The sequence below is a fragment of the Malaclemys terrapin genome, chromosome 1 (assembly GCF_027887155.1).
Source record: "Malaclemys terrapin pileata isolate rMalTer1 chromosome 1, rMalTer1.hap1, whole genome shotgun sequence".
In the NCBI taxonomy this organism is placed as follows: Eukaryota; Metazoa; Chordata; order Testudines; family Emydidae; genus Malaclemys; species Malaclemys terrapin.
In genome coordinates this window covers 131,545,015-131,564,475 of record NC_071505.1, presented here as the reverse complement: position 1 = coordinate 131,564,475, position 19,461 = coordinate 131,545,015, and the positions used below count along the sequence as shown (strand labels likewise).

At 42.4% G+C, this 19,461-nt stretch overlaps 1 protein-coding gene across 1 annotated transcript in view; it reads right to left on the bottom strand.

The window, feature by feature from the left end:
* Positions 1–19,461, bottom strand: part of ANO2 (anoctamin 2) — a 288,718-nt gene that overhangs the window by 140,248 nt on the left and 129,009 nt on the right. The window contains 1 exon segment of the mRNA XM_054016330.1: positions 14,729–14,811. Within this exon segment, the coding sequence (XP_053872305.1) occupies positions 14,729–14,811 (83 nt within the window).

The window sequence follows — 19,461 nt, the reverse complement described above, 5'->3', positions numbered from 1 at the left end:
CCTTCTGGAATAAATGTGTGTGTGTATATATATATATATATATATATATATATATTACAAGCCCTTTACATCAAATAATGCATACCATGCATTTAGATATTTGACCCTAAATCTGATCACATTTACGCTGGTGTAAAGCAGGAATAACTCCACTGAAGTCAGCGGAGTTACACCATTGTAAAACTAGCGTGATTCAGAATCAAGTTCTCTGTCTGAAAGTGGGAAGACTTTTAGAGGTAGGACAATAAGCTAGAAATAGTTCTGATGGCTTGAGGAAGGCCAAATGTCCATGTAGGGATAAATATGAATCCCATGATGCTGGAGGTGGGCCAATACAGCTGCCAGACACTTATTGAAAACCATGTGAGCCAAGGTACTGTGAGGCCAAATGAATGCTCAGAGTGGAAAATGAGAATTCCCATCCTGAAAACAAAGAGCCAAATCCTACAGTCCTTACTTGGGCGAAACTCTCATTGACGTCAGTGGGAGTTTTCCCTGAGAAAGGGCTCCAAGGTTTGCCCCAAATATACAATAAAGAGCTATCCATTATATGCTACAGATAAGAATTAGAAATAACCTTTATACATATAAACACCCTATTAGAGAGAAGGAAGTATAGAGGGAACAGAACTCTTCTTGAATTTCTCCTTGCTTTGGAAAGAGATTCATTAAAAAATTGTATAAAGCACCCATCATAAACACATCTGGGATACTGAACAGAAATAAATAAATTAAAACAGTCCCAGAACAACAGACCAGTGACACCATCAACTAAAAATGAGAAAGACAAACATATAATTCCATAAAAAGAGGCAATAAGGAGGGAAAGTTAAAATGGTCAATGAAATGCTGGGCATGAACTGAAAGGCCTTACACCAAAGCCTTGAATACAAGCAGACAGAGAGTGTGACAGACACCTGTAGGGAGGGAGTTCCACAAATGGGAACTCTGAAGACCCAGCTGACGCCCAAAAGAAGATGGAAACTTGGAACAACAGGAAGAAAAACCCAGCTGCTCTGCACTGTGAAATTTCATTATTGCAAATGAAGGATGAGCCTCAAACACCTATATTTCTTGGAATGCTGATGTGGAAATAAAAGTTTGGGGCAAGATTCTCATTTTTGCTATGTCTTATTTGTCAGTGGAATTCCAGTCACCTTTAAGGGCCTTTTACATTGCCAGGATGATATAAAGGGACTATGAGAATAAGGCCTACAGTCTTTCTAGTCCAGAGTTCTACTGCAATTAAATTTGATGTGCAGAAGAAACAAAAAATCAACTTGAATAACAACCTCATGTTACATATCGCTAACAGCATAAATGGAAGGGTAGAAAATAGAAGCCACTGTGGGAACAGGAAGGAACTACCCTACCAAACTCATTCCAAAGCAAACACTAATCTAAAGTGAAAGTCAAAACAAAATAAAGGGCTCGTCTACATCTTATAGGACATTTAAAGGGCTCTAACTAGGCAGCCCCTTTTGTACCCATATATATTTGCAGCTTCAAATTATTGCATTTTTACTTCTAGTTTACCATTCAAGCAGTTGGATGCCTACATGTCATTGTCTGCCCCCACAACACTGCACCCGTAGTTTTTTAGGCGTGTAAGTTGAGAGACTGTTTTTTAAAAACTTGGCCTTACATTTCTTTCTGAGGCCCCCTCAACATTCTATAAAAACTCCATGGCCCACCCGTACCACAACAATTGTTTTTCTCCATATAAAAGATAAGGCAGGTATTAAGGAGTAGGAAGCAGGGCAATTGCCGGGGGGGCCCATGCCACAAAGGGGACCGTGAAACTAGGTTGCTCAGGCTTCAGCTTCAGCCCCAGGTGCTGGAGCTCAGGGTCCCGGGCTGCAGTCCTGCATGATGGGGCTTCACTTTCTGCCCTGGGCCCTAGCGAGTCTAATACCAGCCATGCTTGGCGGCCCCACTGAAACCAGCTCACGGCCCCCCCAGGGGCTCCGGATCCCTGGTTGAGAACCACTGCATTAGAAGATTCTGATGAGGGCATCCCATGAGGTAAAATGAAACATGCTGTTCATAAGTACTGTCACTGCAGTGGACTGAACTACTTGGGCAATTGGTAATAGGCTATAAAGCCTTTTACCTCTTGATCATTAATTCAACTCCAGCACATGTTGATAGGCACAGATTAGTAGCTGGAATCTTAGGTTTTGCAATGAACCATCTATAGGAGTCCTGAGAACTATGGTATGGAATATTTTGTTTCAGATTATTTCTACTATAATTAAAGTTACCACTGATACAGACAGGCTGAAGTATTCAACAGCCACTCTCCCATCCCTGCAGTAATTCCCCCAATGAGTAGGGCAATCTTAGTGAATGCTACTTTAAATAGTCTATTACAAATATTGTAGCACCTATCTTGCTAGCCATAGGTTGTGAAAAGGAGGCTTTGTACCACTGGGGAGCTAGGAATCCCGATTCCCATTGTGATAAGGCATTTGTTTCTAGTCCTGGCAGATCAGAAGACATTGCACTTTTGACATGGGACATCATATGGAGAAAGGCTAATTATGGATTTTTTAGAAGTTTCTAATATTCATTACATTATATTTTTCTCTCCTTCCAAGGTCTGTGCAGTTGGAATGCATGATCGTAAAGTACCCTGGCTTATCACCTGGATGCATATCGAAAGCAGTAGTCAGAAACTGAAAGAGAGTATAGGTAGGAAGTGGGCAGGGAAGCAGACTTGGATCCTCTGTGTGGCAGACTCAGCTGATGTTGCTTCTCACCGGGCCCTGGGCTAGGAACCAGTGGAGACAGTGGGCTAGGACCCCCTACTACACCTCACTTGGGAGGTAGGCTCCGAGGCGGGCCAAGACCATGACGCTTCCTGCCTAGGGGCAGAGGTAGGCATCTCTACATCCGCCTATTTGGGGAAGGAGTCTGGAAATGAGGCACTTTGAAGACTAGGACACAGGCTCCACCCACCCACCCCAAACACCTTATTACAACGGTCTATTAATGGACAATTCACAAAAAGCAAAAGTAGTGAAATTTGTCAAATGAACTGCTACAAATTATTCATCTAGCTTGAAGATAGATAAATACAGAATACACACGCTCTCTCACACACACACGGTTACCTGTGAATAAGGTGAGGTCATCCCAAACTCACATGAATAAAACCTTATCCTACACCACATCATCACATATTCTATTGAGGTGTGGTGTGGAATAAAGTTTTTATTGGCATGAATTTATGGTGACCTTACATTACTCATGTAATGCCATGTGCACATGAGAAAGTCATGTATAGATCACTGCATTGTTGTAAAAAAAAAAACAGAAAAGCAACATGTGAAACTACATGAATAAAGTGGTTTCCCCCCCCCCCCCACACACAGAACCAACATTAAGAGTACATAAATGTCTGTTTCATTTTATATGCAAAACTAGTGCAGTCAACATTGGCTGCCATTGATAGGGTGACCATATGTCCCGTTTTGGCTGAGACAGTCCATTTTTTAACCCTTAAAAAGGCAGTCCTGACTTTTTTGGCAAAAGCAGGCATTCGTCCCGTTTGCTCTTGACAACTTGATCAGTTTTTCCCACTTTGGTAAAAAAAAAAAAAAAAAGGTGTGTGTGGAGGAATGGGGGGGGGAGGGGCAAGCAGCAATGCCAGCCCTGCACAGGGGGGAGACAGGGCTCAGGTGAATAGTGATGCCAGCCCCATGTCATGTGGGGAGGAGAGCTCGGGCCAGCTCCCTGGGGGAGGGAGTCTTGGGGGGCTCGGACTGGGGCAGGTTCGGGCTAGCCCCACTCAATGACCCGTTTTCCCTTTGGGAAATATGGTAACCCTAGCCATTGACTTAAATAACATCACTAACTATGATTTGCAGAGCACCAGAATCCAATATCCTTACTCTTGTTGAGAAGTATGTTACATTCAGGAATACTCCTATACGTCTTAATGGGAGAAATCATAAATATACACCACTCTGGCAATATAAAGGGGTATTAAAGTGTGTATAAATGCAAATTAGGCCAACTTTAAGACCCTTTTGTGTCTGAATATAAAGGACAATCTGGCTCATCATGAGTAGAGGTGGCAGAATCTGTCCCATTAGGAAAAAAACGTTCTTAACCCATAAGCACTGGCCAGTTTCAGTGTGGCTGACTTTTGGAATGTGGCCCAATGGAAGATCTGGGTGGGGCTCAAAGGGTGGCACTTCCACTCACTGGACAACTACGGTAATCATATACCACATTTTACCTTTTTAAAAAGTTCTAGTCCCTACAGTTGCGAAGAAAACTTTCCAAACATGAACCACATGCACAGAAATGCTGTGTTGAATTTATGGCAGACAGAGCCTGAACAATAACTAAGGGAGATGTGAACTCCTCTCATTCACCTCAAAGGGGTGGCTTCTGTTGTAAAAGTTTATTTATATTACCAATGGAAGTGAGGGGACATAAGCCTCTCTCTTCAAATCCCAGGAGACATGAGAACAAAAACTCATGGAGCTTTTGGTGAGGCAGAGATTATTTAAGTGCCTCTGAAACAAATGTTTGTATGGAGCCCGTTTGATCTCCACTTGCACTTAAATACTCACCTGGAGTAGCAGCACCTCAAAGAGTCAAGAATAACCAGAGGAGAACAAATCCATCTGAGGACTATAGGCAAGTCACCCCATGGACAAGCCAAGAGCTGCCCATGATGGAAAAGAAATAAGGAAAAGGAAAGCGGAGCAGGTTAGATGGTCGTAGCAGGGAGACAGAAGTGTGGAGTTAGAAATTACTGCTGCACCAGCCAAGGGCGCTGGAACAATTTGCACAGTGGAGGTGCTGATAGCCACTGAACCAAACTGTAAACCCTGTATATGATGGAAACCACTTCAAGGCAGGGGGTGCAGCAGCACCCCCAGCACCCCTCATTTCAGCACCTATGGCACCAGCAGCCTCTGACACTTCTCCAGGCCAGCAGCTCCAGAAACTAATTTGACATGGAAAAATTTTCAACCATATATCTTTCCTGACTAATAAATAAAATATCACATTACTTGGTTTTTCTAGCCTACACGTGAAAATGTGTTTAAAATGTGCCTTTAAATTCAGTTTATAAAAGAAACAGCTAGTATAAGATTGTTTTGCCTAAAGCCTGCATGAAAAAGTGTTTTTCAGATTTTCTTTCCCAACTGCCCTAATAAAATCATGACCTCCTTAATTTAAACGTAACAGGATTAAACGTAATGTTAAAGGGCAAAGTATCCAGTTGGAGCAACTTGTCTAGATGGCGTCCAGCAGGAATCAAGGTTGGATGCAGATTAATTAAATAACTTTATTAATGAGCTGCAGGAAGGGGTTAATGGCAAGATAATTACACGTGCAGTTGTTTCAGAGATGATAAATTGGGAGGAGTTGTGAGCACCAAGGAAGATAGAAAATAATAAAAGGGGACCTAGAGAAGTTAGAAACATAGGCAGAAAATAACAAAGTGAAATTCAGCATGGGAAAAATGTAAGCTAATCCATTCGGGAAAAATAATTCAAAACACAGACAGTCACTGGGAGAGAGAAACCTTAGCAGCAGGGATGCTGTAAGAGACAGATTGCAGCCAGTGTATGGAATTGTGGCCTCACATCTCTCCTTAACAGCCACTGGTCCCCAGTGACACTGCAGAAGATGAGTGACTGAGTTACTTTGGTGCCCCTTGTTCATCTTGTGCATGGTTTTATGCCAAAAGAGGATAAGTTTGTTGTATACTTGCTTTTCTAGTAGCAAAATCTCAACACCTGAGCAAAAAAAAGAATTCTGTGTCGCTACCTAAAATTTGCACAGTTGGATGTTACCTGAAAACATAAAACGCAGCAAATTGAAAAACCAGGCCAGAAAAGATTGAGTTAAGCTTCCATCCAAGAACAAAGAGGAAAGGAAAAAGAAATCTATGAGCAGATCACTTATTTTCCAGGCATCAAGCACCCATCAAGCCTGCTTGTCGTTCATCAACCAATTCTGACCTGTCCTAGGTGTGGACTCTCTATCCACAGTCCATTTTGAAGGGAAAAGCTAAAGACTTTTCTGAAGGAAAATCAAACATCCTAAACAAGCTATTAAAGGGCAAGATGAGGAGAAACTCAGGTGGTGGGATAGAAAGTTCAGAGAAGCAGTTCCAAGGAAAGGCAGAGAACTTTATTTGACATAAAGGATAGGATAGGATCTTAACTCTGAATTGTGACTAAAAGTTTTGTTTTCAACAAAGACAGTCAAATTGGTTCACTGCTCTGAGGAATCAGCCTGACTTAGACAAGACATATCGTTTGAACTAAAATCAGGGATCCATGTTTAGACAATTCAGTTACTGTGACATTTGCTGTGAATTCACGTCATTCTGCCAAATTCTGCTCCGGATTCTAAGCTTCCATTTTTAAAAAGGATGTTTCCAGCCCTCGCGTAAAAAGTAACCTTAACTGGGACTGTTTGCATAGTAAGGTCTGTCTCGTTCCCAAAACCACAATAGGAAGCAGCAGATATTGTGTCTTGGAAACTCGTATCCCTAGGTGGACATTTTCAAAGATTTGTGAAAGACTGTAGCCTTAATTCCCAGAATCTTTAAAAAAGGCCTTCAGCTACCTCCCCACAAGTCACTTTGAAAATACAGGAGCTACTGACCAAGATGTATTTGTTTTGTTTTACTTGTTCTCTGGCATGGCGAAAGCCACCTTCATTTGGGAAACAAGTATACTTTTGTTGCATTAAAGACAGCCTCTGTTAAATAGACAGTGCTGAAGGTATGTTGGAAGATGAAAAATATCTCACTGATTTGCTAGGTTAAAGCATTCTTTGTTTTTCTACCATGTTAAGTAAATTTCTATGGTACCAGATTGTGGGGTTTAAGAAAAATGTTTCTCTAGCTTTGGATTGTCCTGCTTTAGCACTGTCCTCTTACTTGCTTTATTGATTATTGCACAACACAGTTGAAAAGTGTTTGACAGACCTGTAGTAACTTGGATATTAAGGACAACTTTCAGAGTTACATATGAGTTTAGGGCCAGATTTTGGAAAGTATTTAAACACTTAAATTTCAGTGGGAGCTAGGCACCCAAATACCTTTAAATATGGCCTTTAGTGTATTTATTTATTATTTTCAAGGTTTTTACTTCCTTTTTTAAGGTTGTATTTTTTCAAGCCAATTATCAATAATTTTCATCCAGTGCCCCATACTACCTATTATGTTTGTGAACTTTGGGTGTACAAACAGTACAAATCTTCTGTAAATTTGTACAGTTGCCAGCTGCAGCTCAACATCCAGGCCTTGCAGAGACTTCTTTCTCAGACTTTTATTGCCAAGATACTTTAAAAAAAAATAAAAATAAAAAAAAAGGGACTACATTTATCTCTGGTATCACTCTAGTGAAGTCAGAGACATTGCACCATAGATTAATCTGGCGCAGTGTGTCTAAAGAAACATAATTTCACAGAAAATCAAAGGCCCAGTGAGGCAGAACAAAATTATACACTTCAGTGTAACCCTCATACTGTATCTCTCAACTGTCAAGGCTTTGATGGTTGTTTTCCTGCCTGCCTCCAGTTTCATAACATATATCCCAGATCCATTGGAACTGACTTGTTTTCCCTGGCTCCTTCTTAAAATACCATGATCCCCAACCTTTCCCTGTTGCCTTTCCATCTCAGTTTACTCCCTGATCCTGCATCCTCCTCTGCTGCTACCTCAGGCTTGACCTGATCTAAGCCTTGGTTTTCCCTAGTCCCTTATCCTCTCTAATTCTTTGAGGGCATCATCTGCATAATTAAGGACCACATTTGTATAATAGGTCATCAAGATCTGTTTTAATGGGAGAGTTGACATGCAACAAGCTCCTTTATAAAACTGATGTCTAAAGGCTCACCAGAAACGGTGCCATCTTCTGCATGTTCATGGAAAAATGCCAACAGCAGACAAGAGAGCTGTAAGAGAAGATGTCTATAACCTAGATTGAGACATGTGTAGCATTTTGTCTTTATGACAAGTGAAAGGATTTGTTGCATTAGAGACTGCAAAAAATTTTCCACTTACAGTTCTACATAACTCCTTCTACTTAGTGATTTCATAGTGCTTTGCAAGTAATGAGTTAAGCCTGTGAGGTTTATGACATTATCTCCACTTTACAGTGAAAGAAACTGAGATTCAGGGAAGTTAAGTGGCTTGCTCAAGTCTGTAGCAGAGCCAGGAGCAGAGGTGTGCTGTTCTGGCTCTCAGTTTGTGCTCTAACAAGTAGAAAAGTAATCCTCTCCCAGACACTCGTACGTCTTTCTGGTAGATATCAGACATACTGCACAGGACAAGCAGGAAGGAGTCTGTGGAGGTATATCTGGCCCAATACACAAAGCTGTACTTTCTGTCTCCCTTTATCATACTAGCAGTGTAGCCTGAAGAGCACATTGAGTGTTCCAGACAAAGTAATTCCTTCTAGACTATCTGAGAGTCTAGGAGAAGTCAAATGATCTCCTCCCATCCTCCAGTGTATAGTTCTTTGATGAGCTGACACAAAATATTATCCGGTAATATAAAATGAGAGTATTGGGCTATCTACTAAGCATCAGCCACCTCCCCACTAATTCAGGGCAGCTGAGCATAGTCTCTAGAGACTATGCAAAAAAAATTTGCTTCACTTTCAACATACTGAATATCAGCATTGTTTCAAGCTCAATGTGCATTTGCTAATCAATTACTGTTCCTTCTAAACACTTTTGGTGACTTTTTAAAAATTTGCACTCTTTCTGAATATCCATGAACATCAAGAGGCTGCAAAAAAATGTATTTTGAGTTCAACTTGGGTTTGTTAGGACAGGCCTCATGAGCAAATTGTCTGTCTTGAAACACCAGCCTTTGGTATCTAAAGTCCCTACACAGTCTTCTGTAACTGTCCATCATTCTGGGTTCCCATAGAGGCAACAGACTCCCCAAGTATCCTATAATCCTCTACCAGTGAGTTTAGTTGGCATCCATACATTGCATGGTGAAATGTAGGACATCCATTAGTGCAGGGGTGCTAAATCTGCCTATACACTCAGGTTTCTACAATGTGTTTTACAGAATTATCATTTCAGCTGCCATTAGGCCAGAACACCTTTCTGCCTTGTTTGAATGCCAATATAAATTATACAGTCACTGATCAGTGCTGCGGGGTTTGGATGATTTCCTGTCCAACCTGAGTTCAACAATTCTGATGACCAAGTGGACAAGGATGGTGTCTTAGCTGGTCACAAATATTAACACAGGATAGTTCCAGTTCAAGCATAACTGGTCAGATATTGAGTCATGTGGACAGCACACTGAAGTTGAGATTACTGGGTGTGATACTTCTGAGACTGAGGCTGCCTAAACCTGAGTTACCTCTAAACCTGGGCCTGCTTAAACTGATGAGTCATCCCTGAGCCAGAGGGTGTGATCAGTCATAAGAGGCAATTACCTGCTGGTCTTGTGATAGGCTCCACACCATTCAGCTAGGGTGTAGCTAATTCACAGGGCATGACCCACTCAGGTGACCGAAGTCAGGCATATCGGCTCCTAAGGGAAGCAGCCTCTCCACTCAGTTCAACATCACTAGCTAGATGGGAGCATTCCCGACAGCCTGCCCTTGGCTCCTGCTTCTACTCTAGTCTGCTCCTGCCTCAGATGGCGGCCCAGCAAATCTGATGCTGGGCAGCTTAAACAACTTTCTCAAAAGACATAAGCAAAGCCACCAGGGCCGCTTGGTTAGGGTAGCTGACATCAGAGAGTGTCCAGCAGTGAGGCATGGGGATTTTGCTGAGTGGGAGAAGGTTTGGACCAGAGTTGCTTACCCTTCCTCTGACTGCTTCATTACTTGCTGTATGAATTGTTGCAGAGTCCACAGTGGTTGCTGCTTTATGAGCTACTTTAGCATCTTTTCCATCAGCATTTTCTTTGTCTTTCATACTTTCAGCTCCATCCCACAGGGTTTGGTATCCCACAACCTCAGATACGATGTGCAACAAGTCAAGGTGACCAAGGTTTGGGATCAGCCAGGGGGGAAAAAAACTAACAAATTTGGGGTACAAAGGCTTGCAATTACAAACAGAGGCTTCTTGCTGGCTCTTCTTCCCCCTCCTCCTGAAGAAGTCTGGCTCCCAGAACCACCCAAATTCAGAAACAGAGAATAACCTTCAAAAGCAACCTCTTCGTGGAAACTCTTTTAATGGAGCCCCTTGTTTCCGCTGAACCCAGCCACAGTCCACAATTCATGGCTTAGTTCACTGACAATCCCTGCAGAGTACAACTACCTCTTGCAGAAAAAGCAAAAATAAAAATCATATAACTGTATTTTTAAATCCCAAAACAAGCAGCTCACATAGGCTGGATTTTAGTCAAAGTCTTCCCTTATCCTTTTATCTGAAAATACTTAGAACTTGCACAACATCTTCAAAGTGCTTCACACATATTAACTAATTAACTCGAGTGGGTGAAAGCTGAATGACAAATGCCAGGGAACTACATGTGTTTGATTGCTCTGTAATTTTGATCAATGTGGTCTCCACTTCTCCGACTCTGGGTTCCATCTTTTCCGCCTGCCATTCAGCAGGTCCTTAGGCTTATGAGGCACCTCGTGCCCAAGTCTAGCAGCTGACAGCCATGTGTGCCTGTGAGTGTTTAAACATAAAGTAGTTGCTCTCGCTGCTACATGCTAGTACACTTTAATCTCCAAAATCCTAACAGAAGTAAGTAGACTAAGAATTTGATTTATGAAGAAGAGAATCAGCTACCTTGCCGTCATTCTTTTGAATTTTTTTCCTTGTAGGATTTGTCATTCTTACTGTGGCTGACTAGCACTATAAACTGTTAAACCTTCTTACCAGTTGGATCTCATGTTTTAAGCCACAGGGTTAAATTCCCCTCTGGAGTAATTGCATTGATTTCAATGAAATTACACAAGGGCTGAATTTGGTCCACAATAATCAAAACAGTAAAGTGTGAGGTTTTTAAAGTTTTGGCATTAGAAATACTGTAGCAGGTTCAATCTCTAATCTAACAGGAGGATGAAAGAAAGCTCCAGTTGTGTCTTTTAATGTGAGATATTTGTGCTCTGCCATTTTAGAGGTAGCTGAAATAGAACAAAGGTGTGACACAATTCTCTCACCCGCTGAGACAGAATCATGTGGATAGGTAGTGGTAGCAGATTTGTAAGAGCAGCTGTAAAGTCTGCCCTGGTATTCTTGGCAAAGTGTGAAAGGATGGTCTGAACATCGTTTTCACCAAGAAGTGGAAAATGAGATCCTCTGGAAAAGAGTCAGTAGTTCTGTAATCTTCAATCTGGGAAAGGTTCAGGAAACATGCAAGAGACCTTAAGGAACTCCTCAAATTATGATCCCTTCTTATTAGCATTGTCAGGTAAATCTCCTGCTTCCTTTGTTTTCATGCTGGTTTGGGTTGTGAATCCATCTGGAGAATTAAAGGCCCAGAAGTGCCTCCTTTGAGGAACAAAGCACCATTAATGTTGAATATCTCAGTGCAACTAGCAGTGACAAGTGTGACAACAATGCCAATGGCATATCAATGCTCATATTGCTGGGACCTCCCACCAGGCTTGGGATTGAGGGGCTTCCTTAACTAGTCACAGCATTTGGTCCATGAAAAATCCATGTGGTGAAAAGCATTCACTAGACCATACAGATGATCATACTGTGCCTATGTCCTGGGCTTTGACCCAGTGCTTAATTTGTAATGAAAAAGGTGCCAGAGTTCAAGCAATTAGGTGCCAGGGCTGAAAGGATTTTTTTTTTTACATTCATCACTGATGCAGCAAGCACAGAGGTGCTGGAGCTATGAACTGCCAAGCCCAGAGGTGCCAGGGCTCAAGCCTGGCAACCCCTGGCACAAATTAAGCACTGCTTTGACCTAAGAAGAATGGAAACAGGAGAGTTGAATGAGTGGAAGCCTCAGGATGGTCCAACAGCTGTTGAGAGCATTCTCAGGTATACACAGTAGTGAGATGGTTACACAATGGTGTGTCCTCCTCTCCAAGCGCAGGCCTTGACCTGTGCTTGTAGGAAAGAGTGTCACTTTGACCACCATGCTGGAACTGAGAGCTGGAGGGAATTTATACAAGGATTCAGAGGATTTTGAAACTTCAAGGTGGCCCTCTGACTCTGGTGCATAGGGAGCTTGAAAAGGCATTTTGATTGTGTTGGAACCCTGCCATGGGCCTTATTCAGTAAGGCCTGCACAGAAACAGAAAATTCCAGTGAACAGTCCCAAGTATCAGCAAGAAACTTCACTCAAAGTTCTGCCACTTTCCAGGACTTCATCCTCAAGGCCTACCAGGGCAAGTCAATCCAAATTACAGGCTGTTTTGAGAGATGCTAACTAAAGCATGATGAGCTCTCCATAAGCCATGATGACTTGAGGAAACATCTGCAAGAAGAATTTGCATTCAGAAACACTGTGGTTCATCGCAAATAGTAATTGTGATCGTCTGTGACTTTCCGATCAACTCAGGATACTGCTTGAAGCCTGATGGGTTGAATTCTGGAAGAGGAATGCACACATACACGCAAAGAAATAAACTAAAAAACTGCAAGGACAAAGGCTGATGTGGCATGTTGAAGTCTCAACATAAATTGTTATGGATACTAATATATGAATAGTAACAAAAGCAGACTCCACCGCTTTTTTCCTCCACTAGAGATATTGTACTGCAGCAAGGGACAATTTGTATTTATGGAAAACAGCAGCATATTGACAGAAGCTGAAGTCATTGAAGAAACTCTTCTCTGTGTTCTGTTGTTGTTTTGTCCTTGGAATTAAACTAGGTAACTACAAAAAAAAATGTATTTTGTATCAGACCCTGTGATGGGGCTTACCAACTCCTCACTAAGTCTAAAGGAATGATGGAGCAGTATTAGCCCAAGAAGGCCCCACCCCTCAGCAGCTGCAGAACATGCTCCAAATGGAGGGCCTGCTTAAAAGGGGACTCTGCCAATCAAGCAGGGAGCGAATGAAGAGGTTGTCTGCAGGAAGGAAGCCAGTTAGTAGTTTTTGAGACAGAGGGATCTGCTGGGTAGGGGGCCTGACCCCTTTTTTTCCCCTTTCTCTCTGACAAGGGGGAATAAATGGACACTGAGAAGGAAGGTGGGAAGGCTCGAATGATTATTTGAATCATTGAGACTGTTTGAGCAGCTCTCTGTGCTGGGAGGGAAGCAGAGTTCCATGATCATGCCCCAAAGGGAGGAGACAACAGGGGAGGTAGGAAGTGGCCCAGGGGAGGTTGGTCTGGGGGATCAGCTACAGGCGACTGAGACACTCCTCACTCCTTCCCCCCTTGGTCCCTGGTTTGTGACCTGGTGAAGAGGGAGGGCCTGGCTCCCCCTACCCTTCTCTTTGTCTGACCAGAAGAACCCAGGGATTGCTGAGGAGTGACAAACTATAACTCAGCAGCCAGGCCCTCAGATTATCTGGCAAGGCCATCCCAGGACTTTAGGGAGTGTTGAGTTGTGGCTGCCTTCTAGGCCTGCTAAACCCTAAGTGAAGCACACAGCATACCCCAACAAAAAGGAAGCAGGGATTGCCAAAAAGATTCTTTAAACCAAGGAAAGAATCAAAGAAAACATTTCATCAAAATGAGCACTGCAGCTGCAGAAGACAACACTACATTAGAGCTGGTCAAAAAATGAGTGTCAAACTTGGCTTTTTGACCAAATAAACATTTTTGTGGACAGCATCTACGGTCTTTGAAGAATTTCAATTTTTCATCAGACAACCAACACCCAAAACTGTCTGTTCAACATTAATCTGTGTCCCCCTACATCTGCTACAGTGCCTCATGGGAGTTGTAGTTTGGATACCACCTGCCCCCATTTTCCTTTATGGGCTGGGCTCTGCAGTTGGACCACCCTTTCCTATGAGGTACAGTTATCATATCATGCACCATGCTAGTTCAACCAGAGGGGAGACAGCAATGCATTATGGAAGATACTGTCCAGTCAGGTAGTTTGGGCAGTTTTTGGCAAAAAAAAAAAAACAGTTTTCACCTCCAATGTATAAAAACAAAAAGTCAAAATGGTCCATTCAAAATTTTGACAAAAATGAATATTTTTTCATTTGCATAAACATTTTCTATGGGCGGGATCGATTTCCAACCAGCTCTATTCTTCACATACAGTATTTGTAGGAGAAAACAAATTCAGGGCTGTGGTGGATACAAGCCCTACTGCCTCAGCAGCAAGTGTCACCAGTCCAACAGCTCAGCACTTTCAGCTCAGGATTTTCCATCCCTGGTTTCAATCAGGCAGTCCAGAGCAATATGCAGAGATTAGGTATGCTACTCTGATATGTTACAATCCTCTACACTCAGCATGTGTGTGAGCCACAATAAAGCAGCAACTGAATTAAATATACTTAAAGGAGAGATCTGTCATCATTCTACCATTTGACACCGTATAAATGAATATGGAAATTTTAAATTAAGAATGAACTGCTGTTAATCTTATGATATAGTCTTCTTCTGCCTTAATTATTAAAAATAAACCTGAACACTGAGCACAGTAATTAACATGTAATGATTTCTTTAAAGATGTCTTGATACTCAAAATAAGATCATTTACAATCATTTTTTTGGAGAAAAAAGAGATAACTTGAATTGTGCCTCCATGCATTATGTACATATTAAGAAACCACCTATCTAATTACTACTGTACATTTTCAGGATTGCAATGGTAAATATGTAGAAAGGAAACTTACTTCTTCCTCCTCTAAGCCAGTGAGATCCCAGAAGTAACCTAGTCTCATCTGTAAACGCTTCCATTGTTCAAGAAACATGGTAGCTTCAACAAAACAACAAAACACAGTTAGATTTTAAACTATAAACTCAATGTATTATTATTATTATTATGTACTCTTTCCATTTCAGTATTATTTACAGGCCCAACTTCTATGAGGGACCCAATGTGCTAGGTGCTGTACAAACATAGAGCAAGAGATAATTCCTACCCAAAAGAGCTTACAATTTCATAGTGTTTAAGGCAAGAAGAGCTCACTAGATCATCTAGTCTGACCTGTATATCACAGGCCACCAACACCACCCAGCACCCGCACACGAAGCCCAACAACTGAAATTAGCCCAATCTAAACAGAGATGACAGACTATAGGTGGGAGAAAGAAAGTATTAGCCTGATTTTACTGATTGGGAACAGAGTTTAAGGAGCTTACACAAAGGCACTAAGGAATTCTATGTCAGAACCAGGAACTGAATCCAGATCTGCTTTTCCTACAAGATCATCTCTCTCAATGTACCTTGTACCATTCTACAGTTTATGGACTCAAAATATAGGGAGACAAAATCCAAATCTGAATACTCAACCACAACTTCATCCATATGCCAGATAAAAGATTTGTAACTATTCCCAGTCAATCAGAAATAGAGGACAAAGTTAGAAATAGGTTTACTGAAAAAAACCTAAGCACCTACAGGTAAACTGAAAACTTCAGCAATCGTCATGGGACACACTATATGGATATCGAGGATGCCTTTTATTCTGGCATGCCTAACAGTGGTATAGTTGAGCATTTCTGATCCATTTAACCCAGCCATGTGAGGTGTTAGACTCAGAGGGTATGTCTACACTGCAATGAAACACCCGTGTCTGGCCCATGGCAGCTGACTTGGACTACAGTATAATCATTCAGGCTCAGGCTGGAGCTCAGACTCTGGGTCCCTCCCTCTTTGTGGGCTCCCCGAGCTCAAGCTCCAGCCCTAGCCCAAACATCTCCACCACAATTTTACAGCTCCACAGCCCAAGCCCTGCAAGCCCAAGTCAGTTGACACAGGCCAGCCGCGGGTGTATCATTGCAGTGTCGCCATACCCACAGTGATTTTCCCATAAGTGGTAGAACACAAATTCCCTCTCCTGCCTTTCTTTCCCTTTTCCTTGACACTAGGTGGTATATGCTGCTCTGCTTCCATTCTTCTCATGTTTAGACTCTTATGCCTTCTTCCCATAATTGTTGCTTCCTCTTGACAGCCTGGTTTCTTGTTGCTTTTGACCTACTTATATCTCAGTTCAGAAGCAGTAGGTACCCCAATCCAAAACCTGAGGGCCTCATTCTCTACTGGACTGTATGTTGTGTAGTCATGTCCATCTGTGCAAAGTGGATGTGCAAAAATTATTAAATCAGAATAGTACTTTACTCCCACTATGCAGAGGCAACACGTGGGGAGTGTCACGTAGGGTCAGGTGCCCTCCCAGATTTCTTGGGCCACCTATCACCAGGATGTCCATCAGTGAGGAGGCAGTGGCCCCACCCGGCGGCGGCTCTCACTGTGTGGCTGTGCAGCATGGGAAGGGAGGAAGCAGCAGGGCGGCTGGCTGCAGGCGGAGCTCCCACCCCCGCTACACGGGGCTGCTTCTCCTTCCCTGCTGCTGGAGTCCCAGCGCTTCTCGCTGCCTGCTTTGCAGAGCTCCCACTGAGGTGAGCCAGTGGGGCATCATCGAGATCGGGAAGAGGAACTGCGACATGGTGTTCAGCATGAGGCAGCTCAAGTGGAGCCCCATCCAGGCCAGGAGCACCAGGAGGTGAGTGCGGGGAGCAGGTTGGGGGAGGGGGAAAGTGGGAAATGAGGTGTGGATCCTGCTGTGACCTCCAATGTGCCTATCAAGGAGGTGATTTGGGGGTGTCATATTCCCCCATCCAAGAAAAAGTGATTGATGATTCTCCAATGTCTTGTTATGAGACAATCCAGCCCAAACACCATCTCACCCTGATGGCACATGGGGGACTGCGCATCCCAGCCGTGTTGGGCCTTTTGTGGGTTTTGTTTTGAACACTTGCTAAATTGATTGAGGAGAGTTCAGGCGGGGCAGCTGGAAGTTCTGAGGGGCTGGGCAGCTATGGGGCAGAGAGCAAGAGGAGGAGGAGGAGGTAGTTGATAGTGTATGTTGTCTACACACATATCAAGTTTCAGGGGGTGCAGGCAGAGGCAACAGTTGGGGCGGTCAGCTGCCCCCACAGAACCTTTACATGTCACCTCTGTCACTATGCATTCACCTTGTACAGGTGTAGATAATTGTACAAGGTGCAAAGCAATGGGGAATTAGATCCAGATTCCTTTGACAGTGGTCACCTTTGGTGTGAGTGCCAGAGCAAGGTAAAATTGGGAAGCATTCTAGTGCCCATGATGAACCACATAACTTCAGACTACATAGATGAGCTGACTGGATATAGATGAGCTGACCGAATTTTAACCTGACCTTACGCTGGGCTCACCCAGGCTTTTAGTGATGGGTGACTTCAGTGTCTATGTAGACAATAGAACTTCAGAGATGGCTCAAGATCTCATCGCTGCCAAGCCAAACATAGGAGTTTCTAACTCAAAATGTTCTCTCTGACAGATCCTGTGAAATATGGGGAGGAAGGAAGAAATCTTTTCTTCACAGCTGTTTCCCTTCAATGAACTCCACTGCTGAAGAGATAATTCAGCCTGATGCCAGAATTATTCTGTCTATTAACAAATTCTGATACAGGGAGTTACACTCTAGTCAAACAAATATAGAAAGTACATATCTGACACATGAAACCGTCATAAAACCAGAGTAAAAAGCTTGCTCTGGAGCCAGATTTTCAAGAACTCAAAGCAAACTTTTCAAATGTGCAACATCCACAGTTAAGGCCAGATTTTTCAAAATATCTCAGCTCCCATTTAGGCACTGAAATGAGTGGCTAGATTTTCAAAAGACTGTGGTATCCAAAGTACTGAGCTGTTTTGAAAATCTGGCCCTGATTGTGGATGTTCTGCTTTTTTGAAAAATCTGACCTGTAGGGGACAGTGCATATCATATTCTCTGCATAAGTCCTCTCACATTATGGGAATCTAAAAGTCACTGTGGGCTGCTCTGGAAGAACTGGCAGACAACAGAGAACATTTTAAACATGTGACTGACCGTGCACAAGGTAAGCCCAGATATTCAAATAATTGTTATTTTTACTCATCCCTTATGGAGATCACAGTGCAAATAAAAAACATGTTTAACATGTTCTGGGGGTTTAAAGGACTTTCTGGAATAACTATAGAAAAAAAAAAGCAATGATTTTGTAGGTGGACTTGTGCCTTCGTTCCCTGTTTAGCTCAAGGGGATGAAAATGGTAGCATTTACCTACTTTAATTGGTTGGGCTAGATACACCAATGGTATAAATTAGCATAATATAAATTGCTGAAGCCACTCTATTTTAAACCAGCTAAAAACTTGTTCAATTATGTTCAACTCTCCTTCTTCCTCTGAAATTGTTTAACTGCGAGCGGAAACTTGACATCTCAGAACATCAACAGCTATAAGCACAATTAGCCAGGCATGATTCTCTCTTTTGGTGCAAATTCTCAATGAATGGGGGAAATGGTAAATGGAGTCATTGGATTCATGAAGATATTTAATGAGGTATCCCATCAAGTAACAGGAACGTATTTCCTTTCATGATATTAACCGCAACAAATCTCTCCACCTTTCCCGAGAAGGGAGAAGGCTGAAAGGATAAAAGGAGGATTCTTCTGCACAGCCCTCACCATGAAATGAAGCCAGCTCAACAGAGCATAAATACCATATTGTTCCCTTTTGAAGCATCTTAGTAGTGAGTAATAATGCATGACAGTTTCCCCATCGCTACATCTTGCAAAAAGTGATTCAAGCAAAGTTTATTCAAGACACCGTAAGAGAAGCTGGTTTCAGGTATGCAAAGAACAGTAGAACTGTCAGTCAGCAAATCGAATGCTAGATAGAAGGAATGTGCTCTGCTACTGGCAGGGCAGCAATAACATGGTGTAATGTAATGCTCAATATGCAAGCAGGGCAGAGTTAACATAGGGTACTTGGTTTTGCTTTGCAGATGCTGATACATGATGGGAGTATTTTCTTGCACTGACAAGCTCAGTTATCATAGTCCCAGCACAAAGAATTTTCCAGTCTGTGGGAAACGTTTTTTTTTAACGACAGGATATGGCTCAGAAAATATTTTAGTATCCTTAAGTGTCTTTTAAAACCAGTACATAAAGAACTGTTTGTTCTTTTCTATTTCACTGCAAACTTCAGTCATTTCATCTCATTTCTGAAAATGCAGACACGGCATATGTCAACAGTATACTTCACAAACCATCTTGTTGATGCTGAGGGAAAACTGCTGTGAATACAACTGCACTGGAAATGATCATTTGCATAGATGTAAGGATTTCCCTTTTCAAGCAAGATTCCCTTAGGAACACACTTAGAATGATAGAATCATAGAATATCAGGGTTGGAAGAGACCTTAGGAGGTCATCTAGTCCAACCCCCTGTTCAAAGAAGGACCAACCCCAATTAAATCATCCCAGCCCCAGTTTTGTCAAGCCCGGCCTTAAAAATCTCTAAGGATGGAGATTCCACCACCTCACTAGATAACCCATTCCTGTGCTTCACCACCCTCCTAGTGAAATAGTTTTTCCTAATA